Consider the following 11,323-nt stretch of genomic DNA (forward strand, 5'->3'; position numbering starts at 1 on the left):
CTTGCCAATGATAACAAGAAACAACTTAAGAATTAAAGATGTTGCTTTTAAATTTCAGACAGGGAAAATCAGTCAATTCTGATCACGTAAGTTAATGATTTATCTGTTAATGTCATTCCAGAGTTTGTTTTTTAAATAACTTTTAGACATTCATTTTACTGCTCTGTTTTGCCTCAGTGGAGAATCTGGCGCAGGAAAGACTGTAAACACCAAGAGAGTCATTCAGTACTTCGCAAGCATCGCTGCTGTAGGCTCAGTGAAGAAAGATGGATTTGAAAAAAAGGCAAGAGGCATTTCATACATTTTGCAATAAGAACATGAAAATGTCTATTAAAACATCACCAACATAAGTATTTGTTTTTATTAAAGGGAACACTGGAGGATCAAATCATCCAGGCCAACCCAGCTTTGGAGGCTTTTGGCAATGCAAAGACAATCAGAAATGACAACTCCTCAAGATTTGTAAGCTTCATCAAAGTTTTAAGAAAAAGATTTAGGAGAAGATCTCTTTGTTACCACGATAACATGGAATTTTAACACAGATAAAGGACCCCCTCTGCTGGGTGATATAAGAACATAACTGGCATATGACTGCATTTTAAAGGGATACTCCTCCAGTGAAAATTCTGTCAAAAGATAGTTCATCTTTTTTGTTCGGTTGATTACAAAGAAATATATTTGGAAATAAGTTAGCAACTAACTATTCTGGGACATCATTGAAAATTTAGGAAAAATTAGAAGCGTAGTCAAAGGTGCCTCAGAACTGTTTGCTTTCCTACATTCCTCAAAATATCTTCTTTCGTGTTCAACGGAACAAAAAAAAGCAATCATTTTCCTATTATGGTAGTCAATGATGTCTCAGAACTGTTAGTTGCTAACATTCTTCTAAATATCTTTCTTGGGTGAACATCCCTTTAAACCACTCTATAACAAATGTTGAGTCATTTTAAAATACGGTTCAAAAATATACTAATCAGAGGAAAACACATTAGCAGATAAATAAATGGCTGTGTCTCTAACATTTTTACTTTATAATTTTGACTTCAATGATTGGTTTTAAACCTGAGTTGAAGTTTTAGCAATTAAAAATGAATTGAAAATCATTTCATCGAAAATGAACTAAAGCATTAATTGGGCTTCATTTCTCATGATTATAATTTCTCAACTGTTCAGGGAAAATTCATCCGTATTCATTTTGCTGCCAGTGGAAAGCTTGCCTCTGCTGACATTGAGACTTGTAAGCATTCATTTCATTTTAAATACCTGCATCAAAAGGTTACAGACTATCATTTAAATTGACCTTTTTCTTAATACTTCAGATCTTCTGGAGAAGTCAAGGGTGAGCTTTCAACTCAAAGCTGAAAGGGACTACCACATTTTCTATCAAATCCTCTCTCAGCGGAAACCTGAGTTGCTGGGTAAGAGTCAGGGGATTTTTGATCACCTATAAAAAGTCTTAACACTGAATTAACACTAAAACAAACATTTCTCTCATTTCTCTCTTACCTGGAACAGAGATGCTGCTCATCACCAATAACCCGTATGACTACGCTTACATCTCCCAAGGAGAAACAACCGTAGCCTCCATAAACGATGGCGAAGAACTGCTTGCCACTGATGTAAGCTGAAACATTTTTGTTTTTCTACTCTAAAGGTTTGAGATCAGAGATATCAAATGTTTTAATTTTACAGGAAGCGTTTGATGTACTGGGCTTCACTGCCGATGAAAAAAATGGCATCTATAAGCTGACTGGAGCCATTATGCACTATGGCAATATGAAGTTCAAACAAAAGCAGAGGGAAGAACAAGCAGAGGCTGATGGAACTGAAGGTGTGCGCACAAAAAGCAGTCTCTGTTGTGTATAATAATTCACTCTAAACATCTAAACATCAAAATCTGATTTATTTGAACAGATGCGGACAAAGTTGCATATCTGATGGGTCTAAACTCTGCTGACCTAATCAAAGGTCTATGCCATCCAAGAGTGAAAGTAGGAAATGAGTGGGTCACCAAAGGGCAAAGTGTCCAGCAGGTAAGATGCAGTGTCATTTTTTTAAAATTCTTAGCTGTAAGTGGTGACAGACCATAAAAACGCCTCCCTCCGCTCAGGTGTACTATGCTGTTGGTGCGCTGTCCAAGGCAGTGTATGAAAAGATGTTCCTTTGGATGGTCGTAAGAATCAATCAATCTCTAGACACCAAGCAACCTCGCCAATACTTCATAGGAGTACTGGACATTGCTGGCTTTGAGATCTTTGATGTAAGTCTTTGTATGTTAATGCTCTAAACTCTTGTTTAAAATACATATCATATGTCTGACTTAGTTCATACATTTTAATTACAGTTCAACACCTTTGAGCAACTCTGCATCAACTTTACCAATGAGAAACTGCAACAGTTTTTCAACCATCACATGTTTGTGCTGGAACAAGAGGAGTACAAGAAAGAAGGAATTGAATGGGAGTTCATTGACTTCGGCATGGACCTGCAAGCCTGCATTGATCTCATTGAGAAAGTGAGTCGCTGGTAATCTCTGCAATAAGATATGTAATGACATCATTGTCAAAATATATCTTTGACTCTGCTATTCTGTCATATTCCTGCTTCCTTCAGTCCATGGGCATCATGTCCATCCTTGAAGAAGAGTGCATGTTTCCAAAAGCCAGTGATGCAACCTTTAAAGCAAAGCTTTATGACAACCACCTTGGAAAATCAAACAACTTTCAGAAACCGAGAGTTATCAAAGGAAAGCCAGAGGCTCATTTCTCTTTGATTCACTATGCTGGCACAGTGGATTATAATATCAATAACTGGCTGGTGAAGAACAAAGATCCGCTGAATGAGACTGTTGTCGGCCTTTTTCAAAAGTCTACGGTCAAACTCTTGTCAATGCTCTTTGCTAATTACTCTGGGACAGATTCTGGTATGTATGAGCAATATCATGTCATGCACTGAATATACAGAATTACATTATGTGCATGAGTAAGAATAACATTGTTTCACTTATTTTGTGCAATTCAAGAGGGAGGAAAGGGAAGTAAAGGTGGAAGTAAGAAGAAAGGCTCGTCTTTCCAAACTGTGTCTGCGCTTCACAGGGTGATTATAAGTTTCAGACTTATAAACAAATACATTTAAAGCTAAAAAATGGCTTTGTTTTGCTTTACACTGATGCCTTTGTCAAATAAAAAACAACCTATATTTTGATGAAAACCCCTCCTTATAAATTGTGTGTATATTTTTCTCCCTACAGGAAAACTTGAATAAGTTAATGACGAATCTAAGATCAACTCACCCACACTTTGTACGCTGCATCATCCCCAATGAGACAAAGACTCCTGGGGCGATGGAGAATCCTCTAGTCATGCACCAGCTTCGCTGTAACGGTGTACTGGAAGGTATCAGGATTTGCAGGAAGGGTTTCCCCAACAGAATCCTGTATGGTGATTTCAAACAGAGGTACATTTGATTACTTTTGTGATAATCAAGCTTTGCAAATATTGTATATAAATAGGTTTTCCTATATTTAGAGACGTTCTGTATTTATTTACAGATACCGAATCTTGAACCCTGCAGCCATACCTGAAGGTCAATTTATAGACAGCAGGAAAGGAGCAGAGAAATTGTTGGGATCACTGGATATTGATCACAATCAATATAAGTTTGGACATACAAAGGTGAAAACTTAAATGGAACGGAACTGAACTGAATCGTGACTTTATATTTATTAGTCAAGAACCATAACTGCATACAAAATATTAAATGTCTCTTTTCATAATGAATTCTGTCTAGGTGTTCTTCAAGGCCGGTTTACTGGGTCAGCTGGAAGAAATGAGAGATGAACGACTGTCTCTAATTATTACTGGAATTCAAGCAAGATCCAGAGGACTCCTTGCAAGGGTTGAGTTCCAGAAGATATTTGAAAGAAGGCAAGAATTACATATCCCGATGCATTTCCACACCAATTTGTACTGAATGAATTATGACTCCTGATACGAATGATGCCAATTACCTCTAAAACCCTCACAGGGATGCTCTACTGGTTATCCAGTGGAATGTAAGAGCCTTCATGGGGGTTAAGAATTGGCCCTGGATGAAGCTCTTCTTCAAAATCAAGCCTCTGCTCAAGTCAGCAGAGGCGGAAAAAGAGATGGCAAATATGAAAGACGAATTTGCCAAGCTCAAAGAGGCTTATGCCAAATCTGAAGCCCGAAGGAAAGAACTAGAAGAAAAAATGGTGTCTCTTCTCCAAGAGAAGAATGACCTACAACTTCAAGTCCAAGCGGTCAGTTCACATTTTGTCTTACTAGATAGGTTCAATGTTTCTTTTGCAATATTGATATAATTGCATATTTTTAAATCTTATTTCAAAACAGGAGCAAGACAATCTCTGTGACGCAGAGGAGCGATGTGACCAGCTTATCAAAAACAAGATCCAGATGGAGGCAAAAGCCAAAGAGCTCACTGAACGCCTTGAGGATGAGGAAGAGATGAATGCAGAGCTGACAGCAAAGAAGAGAAAGCTGGAGGACGAGTGCTCTGAGCTGAAGAAAGACATCGATGATCTGGAGCTTACACTGGCTAAAGTGGAGAAAGAGAAGCATGCTACAGAAAACAAGGTCTGGAGGGTCTTACTCTTTCCATTATGTTAAAATATAAATGTTTTACATATACTGAATGAAGTGATCCATCAACTTCTACAGGTGAAGAACCTGACTGAGGAAATGGCTGCGTTGGATGAAATCATCGCAAAGCTAACCAAGGAGAAGAAGGCCTTGCAGGAATCTCATCAGCAGACACTGGATGACCTGCAGAGTGAAGAGGACAAAGTCAACACCCTCACCAAGGCTAAAGCAAAGCTAGAGCAACAAGTGGATGATGTGAGTTTCACAACTTTCCTTTTTTTAGGAAACAAATGCATTGCAACCATTGAACAATATTCCAATAAACCAAATATTTTAATATATTTAAACCAGTTGGAAGGATCTCTCGAGCAAGAGAAGAAGATTCGTATGGATCTAGAGAGAGCCAAGAGGAAACTAGAAGGGGATTTGAAGTTGACCCAAGAAAGCTTAATGGACCTGGAGAATGATAAGCAGCAGTTAGAGGAGCGTCTAAAAAAGTAAGGCAGAATTTTTCCTTTCTTTCACTCTTCTGTTTGTTCAAGGCTCACTCAGGACTGTAAACATTTTATCCAATCACAGAAAAGACTTCGAGATCAGTCAGCTTAATGGAAAAATCGAGGATGAACAAACAATTAGTATTCAGCTGCAGAAAAAACTGAAGGAACTTCAGGTAACAACAAAGAAAAAGCTATTAATGGCATCAACAAAAATTTAACAAGACAATGGCGACCCTAACATATCTTTTATACCAGGCACGTATTGAGGAGCTGGAGGAAGAGCTTGAGGCAGAAAGAGCTGCCAGAGCTAAGGTGGAGAAACAGAGAGCAGATCTAGCCCGAGAGCTGGAGGAGATCAGTGAGAGACTGGAGGAGGCTGGAGGAGCTACATCTGCTCAGATTGAGATGACTAAGAAACGCGAGGCAGAGTTTCAGAAACTTCGCAGAGACCTTGAAGAGGCCACTCTGCAGCATGAGGCCACGGCCGCCACACTGAGAAAAAAACAAGCTGACAGTGTGACAGAACTGGGAGAGCAGCTAGATAATCTACAGAGAGTCAAACAAAAACTGGAAAAGGAGAAGAGTGAACTGAGGCTGGAATTGGATGATGTGGTCTCCAGCATGGAACATGTTGTTAAGACAAAGGTAATAATATAAATATTAACAAATAAAAGTGAATATTCATCTTCTCTTCTACGTAGTGATTCTCCAGCCTAATTATTTGCCTTTGTAGGTGAATCTGGAGAAGACCTGCAGGTCTTTGGAGGATCAAATGAACGAATACAGAACCAAATTTGAAGAGGGCCAGCGCAGTATCAACGACTTCACAATGCAAAAATCTAAACTACAATCCGAAAATGGTAAAATTGTGAAATAAAAAAGCTGATTTTTCATTATGATCCATTCGAACAGCAATAAAATACATGTTGGATTCTATAGGTGAACTTTCAAGGCAGCTGGAGGAGAAGGACTCTCTCGTCTCTCAGCTAACCAGGAGCAAGATGTCCTACACTCAGCAGACTGAAGATCTTAAAAGGCAACTGGAGGAGGAAACAAAGGTGAGAACTAAATATGAAGAAATCAGATTTTTCATGAATTTCATTTGTAATGTGTTGGTTTACAAATTCTAACGTTACCTTCACCAGGCAAAGAATGCCCTCGCCCATGCACTTCAGTCTGCCCGTCATGACACGGATCTGCTCAGAGAGCAATATGAGGAGGAGCAGGAGGCCAAAGCCGAGCTACAGCGGTCCATGTCCAAAGCTAACTCTGAGGTGGCTCAGTGGAGAACCAAGTATGAAACTGATGCCATCCAGAGGACTGAAGAACTGGAAGAAGCCAAGTAAGATATTCGTACAATTTGTACAAGTTCATGGACTTTTCGTTTAGGTTTAATCTCTCTACTGACAGATAAGCTTTTTGTTTGTGTTATGTTTCTTTTAAAATGTAAGACGAACAAAAAGTTTTTCTGTCAGTTGGCCAAGCTTCCCTAAACAACAGGTAAAAATAGAAACCAACCTTTTCAGTTGGGTTGTGGTAGTTGGGGTAAGGGTTAGTAGTTCACCCAAATATTTTTCTCTCTTATTGTTTTGTTTTCAAATCAAGGAAGAAACTGGCTCAACGTCTGCAGGAGGCTGAAGAAGCTGTTGAAGCAGTGAATGCGAAATGTTCGTCTCTTGAAAAAACCAAACACAGACTCCAGAATGAAATTGAAGATTTAATGGTGGATGTGGAGAGATCAAACACAGCTGCGGCAGCATTAGACAAGAAGCAAAGAAACTTTGATAAGGTAGCCAAATATGATCCTCTTGAGTTCTTAATTTAAAAAAAACGTACTGAAATGAAAACAAATGTTGTATGACTGTAGGTCCTGGCTGAGTGGAAGCAGAAGTTTGAAGAGTCACAGGTTGAGCTTGAGAGTTCCCAGAAGGAAGCCAGATGTCTGAGTACTGAACTTTTTAAGCTAAAGAACTCCTATGAGGAATCTTTGGATCACCTGGAGACCATGAAGAGAGAGAATAAAAATCTACAAGGTCAATAATCCCTTCACTATTTTTTTTATTTGCAGAGATCATCTGCAAGATTTGAAGGGGTATACTGATAAAACAAAGTGTCATATGTGCATTAAGTGTGGTGGAAGAATTAAAGCACTTCAGAGATAACCAAATGTGGTGAAATATGCCAGCGTGTTTTTACAAATGCAATACATTCTTTTCCTTCTAGAGGAGATTTCTGATCTTACCGAGCAACTTGGTGAGGGAGGAAAGAGCATTCATGAGCTGGAGAAAATAAGAAAGCAATTGGAGCAGGAGAAAAGTGAGATTCAGTCTGCTTTGGAAGAGGCAGAGGTGAGTTTTCAGACACAGCACTATTCCCTCACCTAAAAACGCTGAATGGATAAATAAATACAATTAAAACAATATAATAACAATAACAAGATAACTGTTCGTCTGAAGACAGTAAAGTTCCAATATTCTTAGGATTTTCTGCATATCTCTGCTGTCATTCTGAAACATCATATCACCATATTTTGTAATTTTTTTGCCATAAATCATTATTATTAGTCACCCTTTATGTTTGTCACTGGGTTTCGCAAATATCTAACCAATAAAAGTATTAAAAAGTTCTTCTCAACTTCAACAACACAGTATGTGATCATTTAAAAACTACAGTGTTACTTTCATTTCCCGAAAAATTTTGACATATGAGGTTTTAGAAGGACAGTGATTATGTCCTTTAAGCTCAAATTTAATTACATATAATTTTAGTCAAAAATAACATATTCTGTCAATAATATATATAAAACATATATCTTCTGTCAAAAAGGCCTCACTGGAACACGAGGAGGGTAAGATTTTGCGAGCTCAGCTGGAGTTCAACCAGATAAAGGCTGATATCGAACGCAAACTAGCTGAGAAGGATGAGGAGATGGAGCAGAGCAAACGCAATTCTCAGAGGACCATTGACACTCTGCAAAGCTCTTTGGAGTCGGAAACTCGAAGCAGGAACGAGGCCCTTCGAATAAAAAAGAAGATGGAAGGAGATCTAAATGAGATGGAGATCCAGCTAAGCCAAGCAAATCGACAAGCAGCAGAGGCTCAAAAACAACTCAAGAGTGTCCAAGCTCATTTGAAAGTAAGATACACTCAAGAAAACCAGTAAAGCAAAGAATGAGGCATTTGATTGATGAGTTCTTAAAACGTTTGTCGTAATTGATTTTAGGATGCTCAGCTTCACCTTGATGACTCTCTGAGAACAAATGATGATCTAAAGGAGAACATTGCGATCATAGAGAGACGCAACAACCTTCTACAAGCTGAACTAGAGGAGCTGAGAGCAGCTCTTGAGCAAACCGAGAGAGGCCGTAAGCTTGCTGAACAAGAGCTCCTGGATACTAGCGAAAGAGTGCAGCTACTACACTCCCAGGTAAAGAAAATAGGTGCTCATACCTCATTCTAAATAGATTCAATATGCTCATTCGGTTCTTCAATGAAAAAATCTTGCTTTGTCCAGAATACAAGCCTCTTGAATCAGAAGAAGAAGCTGGAGGCAGACACGACCCATCTTCAGACAGAAGTGGAAGAGGCCGTGCAAGAATGCAGGAATGCTGAAGAAAAAGCCAAAAAGGCCATCACCGATGCTGCCATGATGGCTGAAGAGTTGAAGAAAGAGCAAGATACAAGTGCTCACCTGGAACGTATGAAGAAAAACATGGAGCAGACTATTAAAGACCTGCAACACCGCATGGATGAAGCAGAACAGATTGCCATGAAAGGAGGCAAGAAACAAGTCCAGAAACTAGAAGCGAGGGTGAGCGTTTTATAAACGCAATGTTTTCCGAATATGACAAAAGTGACAGTGTGTAAATAAAACATCCACTTCGTGCAAACAGGTGAGGGAGCTGGAGAATGAAGTTGAATTAGAACAGAAGAAGAGCAGTGAGGCAGTGAAAGGAATTCGTAAATATGAGCGACGTATTAAAGAACTCACCTACCAGGTACAAATAACATCTTATTCCATTAATAATGGTGATATAACACAGCACAATCATATGCCCAAGTTCTCAAAGAACTGCTCTCTGTTATCATTTTTCTTAAAAGACGGAGGAGGACCGCAAGAATCTCGCTCGTATACAAGATCTAGTTGACAAACTTCAACTGAAGGTCAAGGCCTACAAGAGGGCTGCGGAGGAATCAGTAAGTACTAGCCAAAATATCCGAGACTTAAAATTACAACCAAATTCAAGCTTTACTGTGAGAACTATTGATCCTGCTTTATAGGAGGAACAAGCCAACACCAACCTTAGCAAGTTCCGTAAAATCCAGCATGAGCTTGATGAAGCAGAAGAGAGAGCCGACATTGCAGAATCTCAAGTCAATAAACTGCGTGCCAAAAGTCGGGATGTTGGTTCTAAGGTCAGTGCAGTCTCATTAACCTTGCAATTATTCTATTCAATATGCAAATGAGGTTAAATGAACGTAGTACTCTTTTTAATGTGTGTACTCATTTAAATATTTGCACTGCTTTACAACTTTTAAAATCGAATGACTTTCCACAATATATATTTTTTCTCTTTCCCTCTTCTTATTGTCATACAGAAGGGACATGATGAAGAATAAAGCTCAATGGACTTTCTGTGAGCCTTCTTGTGGTGTGAATTAGTTACCGACTCAGTCAACCTAGCATTTCCTCTGCAAAGAGGAAATTAAGTTGAGAATAAAGTTGAATAACATTACTTTTGTGGTGTGAGTTATTATGTATGTAATAAAATGAAAAAAAAAAACATACAGTACAGTACAGTACTATAATATAGCTAGCTGAGAAGGAGAATGTTTATATGGTACTATAAACCTTTAAAGGAACCTTGGGTATAGAGAGATGTATGGCTTAATATATTAACAATGGCACTGACTTTATAAATGTGAAATAAAAAAACAGTGTAACTGTCACAGTATTCATAAACTTTGAAAAAATATTTTTACTATCAAGGTCATCATATACTCACCCTCAAGTTGTTCCAAACCTATATAGATTTAGATAAACATGAACTATAAACATTTTCCCAAATATATTTAGGTGTGTTCAACACAACAAAGAAATGTATACATATGAGGGTGAGTACATGATGACAGAAGTTTTATTTTTGGTGGAGTATCCCTTTAAGGTAAGCTTTTGTTTTTATCAGCGAAGACTCCAGTGAAAGTATACAAATCCCAAGTGGGAGCAGAGGTGGAAGAAAAAGGAAGATTTATTTCTGAAAGGGGAAAATGAGTTCCCTGAGCTAAAGAGACTGATCCTAAAGAGGATCAAGTGCAATATAGGATTAAACCCTATTGGTAGGTCCACTGTCAGTTTTACTTTTTAAAAAGACATCAGCAAGAACAAACTGTATTAAATCATATGTGGACACACTCTTTATCAAATAGCTATTGTAAGTTGTGGCTTCATAAGTAATAGAACACATCATCTAATGTCATTATTGGTATACCTTAATAAATCTATCTATCAAGTAAACCATGAAAGTTCACTAGAACATTTTTATAGATTTGTTTTAGTCATCTTTTCGGATATAAGGAATTTATTTACAGTTCTGTCATGACAACTCTCGGAGGGTTTGGCATGGTAGTGTACATTACATATAAATGTATTTGATCTTGGCGGAATAGATCTGCTACGCTGCTGCGGCGGAGCAAGTACGGAGACTTGCTACTGCCAATACATCCACAGCATGCTGCTGTGTGCATATAAGGAATGCTGCTGCTGCACATATAAGAATAAACCCCCATAGCTATGTGATCACCTTGTAGCAGATCTGTGGAGCTGGGGAAGGAGGAGGGTTTCTGAAATGCGCGCGCTGCTACAACAAACACTAGCCAATATTTAAACGCAGAGCAGCAAGCTCATTGGCTGCTGATACGGAGGGAACCAATCGCTTCACCGTGTAGTAATTATTATGTCAGATTGGTTTAGACTTTAGGACTGCGCCATCTAGAGTTTCATGCCAGAACTTACTCTGTCATTTGGTATAATTGTTCATTTCTGTATGTGGTGATTGATTCCATGTTAATTGTTAAAACGTAATCAATGTCAATGTTTTTATTCAATATGAAACAGTAATTGCATATTGTTTTGTAATCCTCTAAAAAGGCCTTTGGAGACTAAGGAAAGCTAATGAAGCTTTTGTAGAAGATGAACCTGTCCCAG

General features: G+C 38.4%; 1 protein-coding gene and 1 long non-coding RNA gene across 2 annotated transcripts in view; one reads left to right on the top strand and one right to left on the bottom strand.

The window, feature by feature from the left end:
• Positions 1-3,391, bottom strand: part of LOC130553832 (uncharacterized) — a 17,220-nt gene extending 13,829 nt beyond the window's left edge. The window contains exon 1 of the long non-coding RNA XR_008962912.1: positions 3,293-3,391. This is a non-coding gene — a long non-coding RNA (uncharacterized LOC130553832). The remainder of the gene's footprint in view (positions 1-3,292) is intronic.
• Positions 1-9,978, top strand: part of myh7 (myosin heavy chain 7) — a 12,768-nt gene extending 2,790 nt beyond the window's left edge. Inside the window, exons 6-39 of the mRNA XM_057332993.1 lie at positions 59-86; positions 178-283; positions 370-462; positions 1,174-1,237; positions 1,320-1,418; positions 1,516-1,619; positions 1,693-1,831; positions 1,915-2,033; positions 2,111-2,260; positions 2,345-2,515; positions 2,614-2,923; positions 3,023-3,096; positions 3,251-3,456; positions 3,551-3,674; positions 3,790-3,926; positions 4,027-4,282; positions 4,374-4,616; positions 4,701-4,877; positions 4,974-5,119; positions 5,202-5,292; positions 5,375-5,764; positions 5,853-5,979; positions 6,059-6,177; positions 6,265-6,461; positions 6,725-6,908; positions 6,987-7,152; positions 7,343-7,467; positions 7,946-8,254; positions 8,342-8,545; positions 8,633-8,929; positions 9,012-9,116; positions 9,220-9,315; positions 9,400-9,534; positions 9,718-9,978. Coding sequence (XP_057188976.1) covers positions 59-86; positions 178-283; positions 370-462; positions 1,174-1,237; positions 1,320-1,418; positions 1,516-1,619; positions 1,693-1,831; positions 1,915-2,033; positions 2,111-2,260; positions 2,345-2,515; positions 2,614-2,923; positions 3,023-3,096; positions 3,251-3,456; positions 3,551-3,674; positions 3,790-3,926; positions 4,027-4,282; positions 4,374-4,616; positions 4,701-4,877; positions 4,974-5,119; positions 5,202-5,292; positions 5,375-5,764; positions 5,853-5,979; positions 6,059-6,177; positions 6,265-6,461; positions 6,725-6,908; positions 6,987-7,152; positions 7,343-7,467; positions 7,946-8,254; positions 8,342-8,545; positions 8,633-8,929; positions 9,012-9,116; positions 9,220-9,315; positions 9,400-9,534; positions 9,718-9,738 — 5,312 coding nt within the window. The 3' untranslated portion in view covers positions 9,739-9,978. The remainder of the gene's footprint in view (positions 1-58; positions 87-177; positions 284-369; positions 463-1,173; positions 1,238-1,319; positions 1,419-1,515; positions 1,620-1,692; positions 1,832-1,914; positions 2,034-2,110; positions 2,261-2,344; positions 2,516-2,613; positions 2,924-3,022; positions 3,097-3,250; positions 3,457-3,550; positions 3,675-3,789; positions 3,927-4,026; positions 4,283-4,373; positions 4,617-4,700; positions 4,878-4,973; positions 5,120-5,201; positions 5,293-5,374; positions 5,765-5,852; positions 5,980-6,058; positions 6,178-6,264; positions 6,462-6,724; positions 6,909-6,986; positions 7,153-7,342; positions 7,468-7,945; positions 8,255-8,341; positions 8,546-8,632; positions 8,930-9,011; positions 9,117-9,219; positions 9,316-9,399; positions 9,535-9,717) is intronic.
• The last annotated feature ends 1,345 nt before the right edge of the window (positions 9,979-11,323 follow it).

The sequence above is a fragment of the Triplophysa rosa genome, linkage group LG5, assembly GCF_024868665.1.
Source record: "Triplophysa rosa linkage group LG5, Trosa_1v2, whole genome shotgun sequence".
In the NCBI taxonomy this organism is placed as follows: domain Eukaryota; kingdom Metazoa; phylum Chordata; class Actinopteri; order Cypriniformes; family Nemacheilidae; genus Triplophysa; species Triplophysa rosa.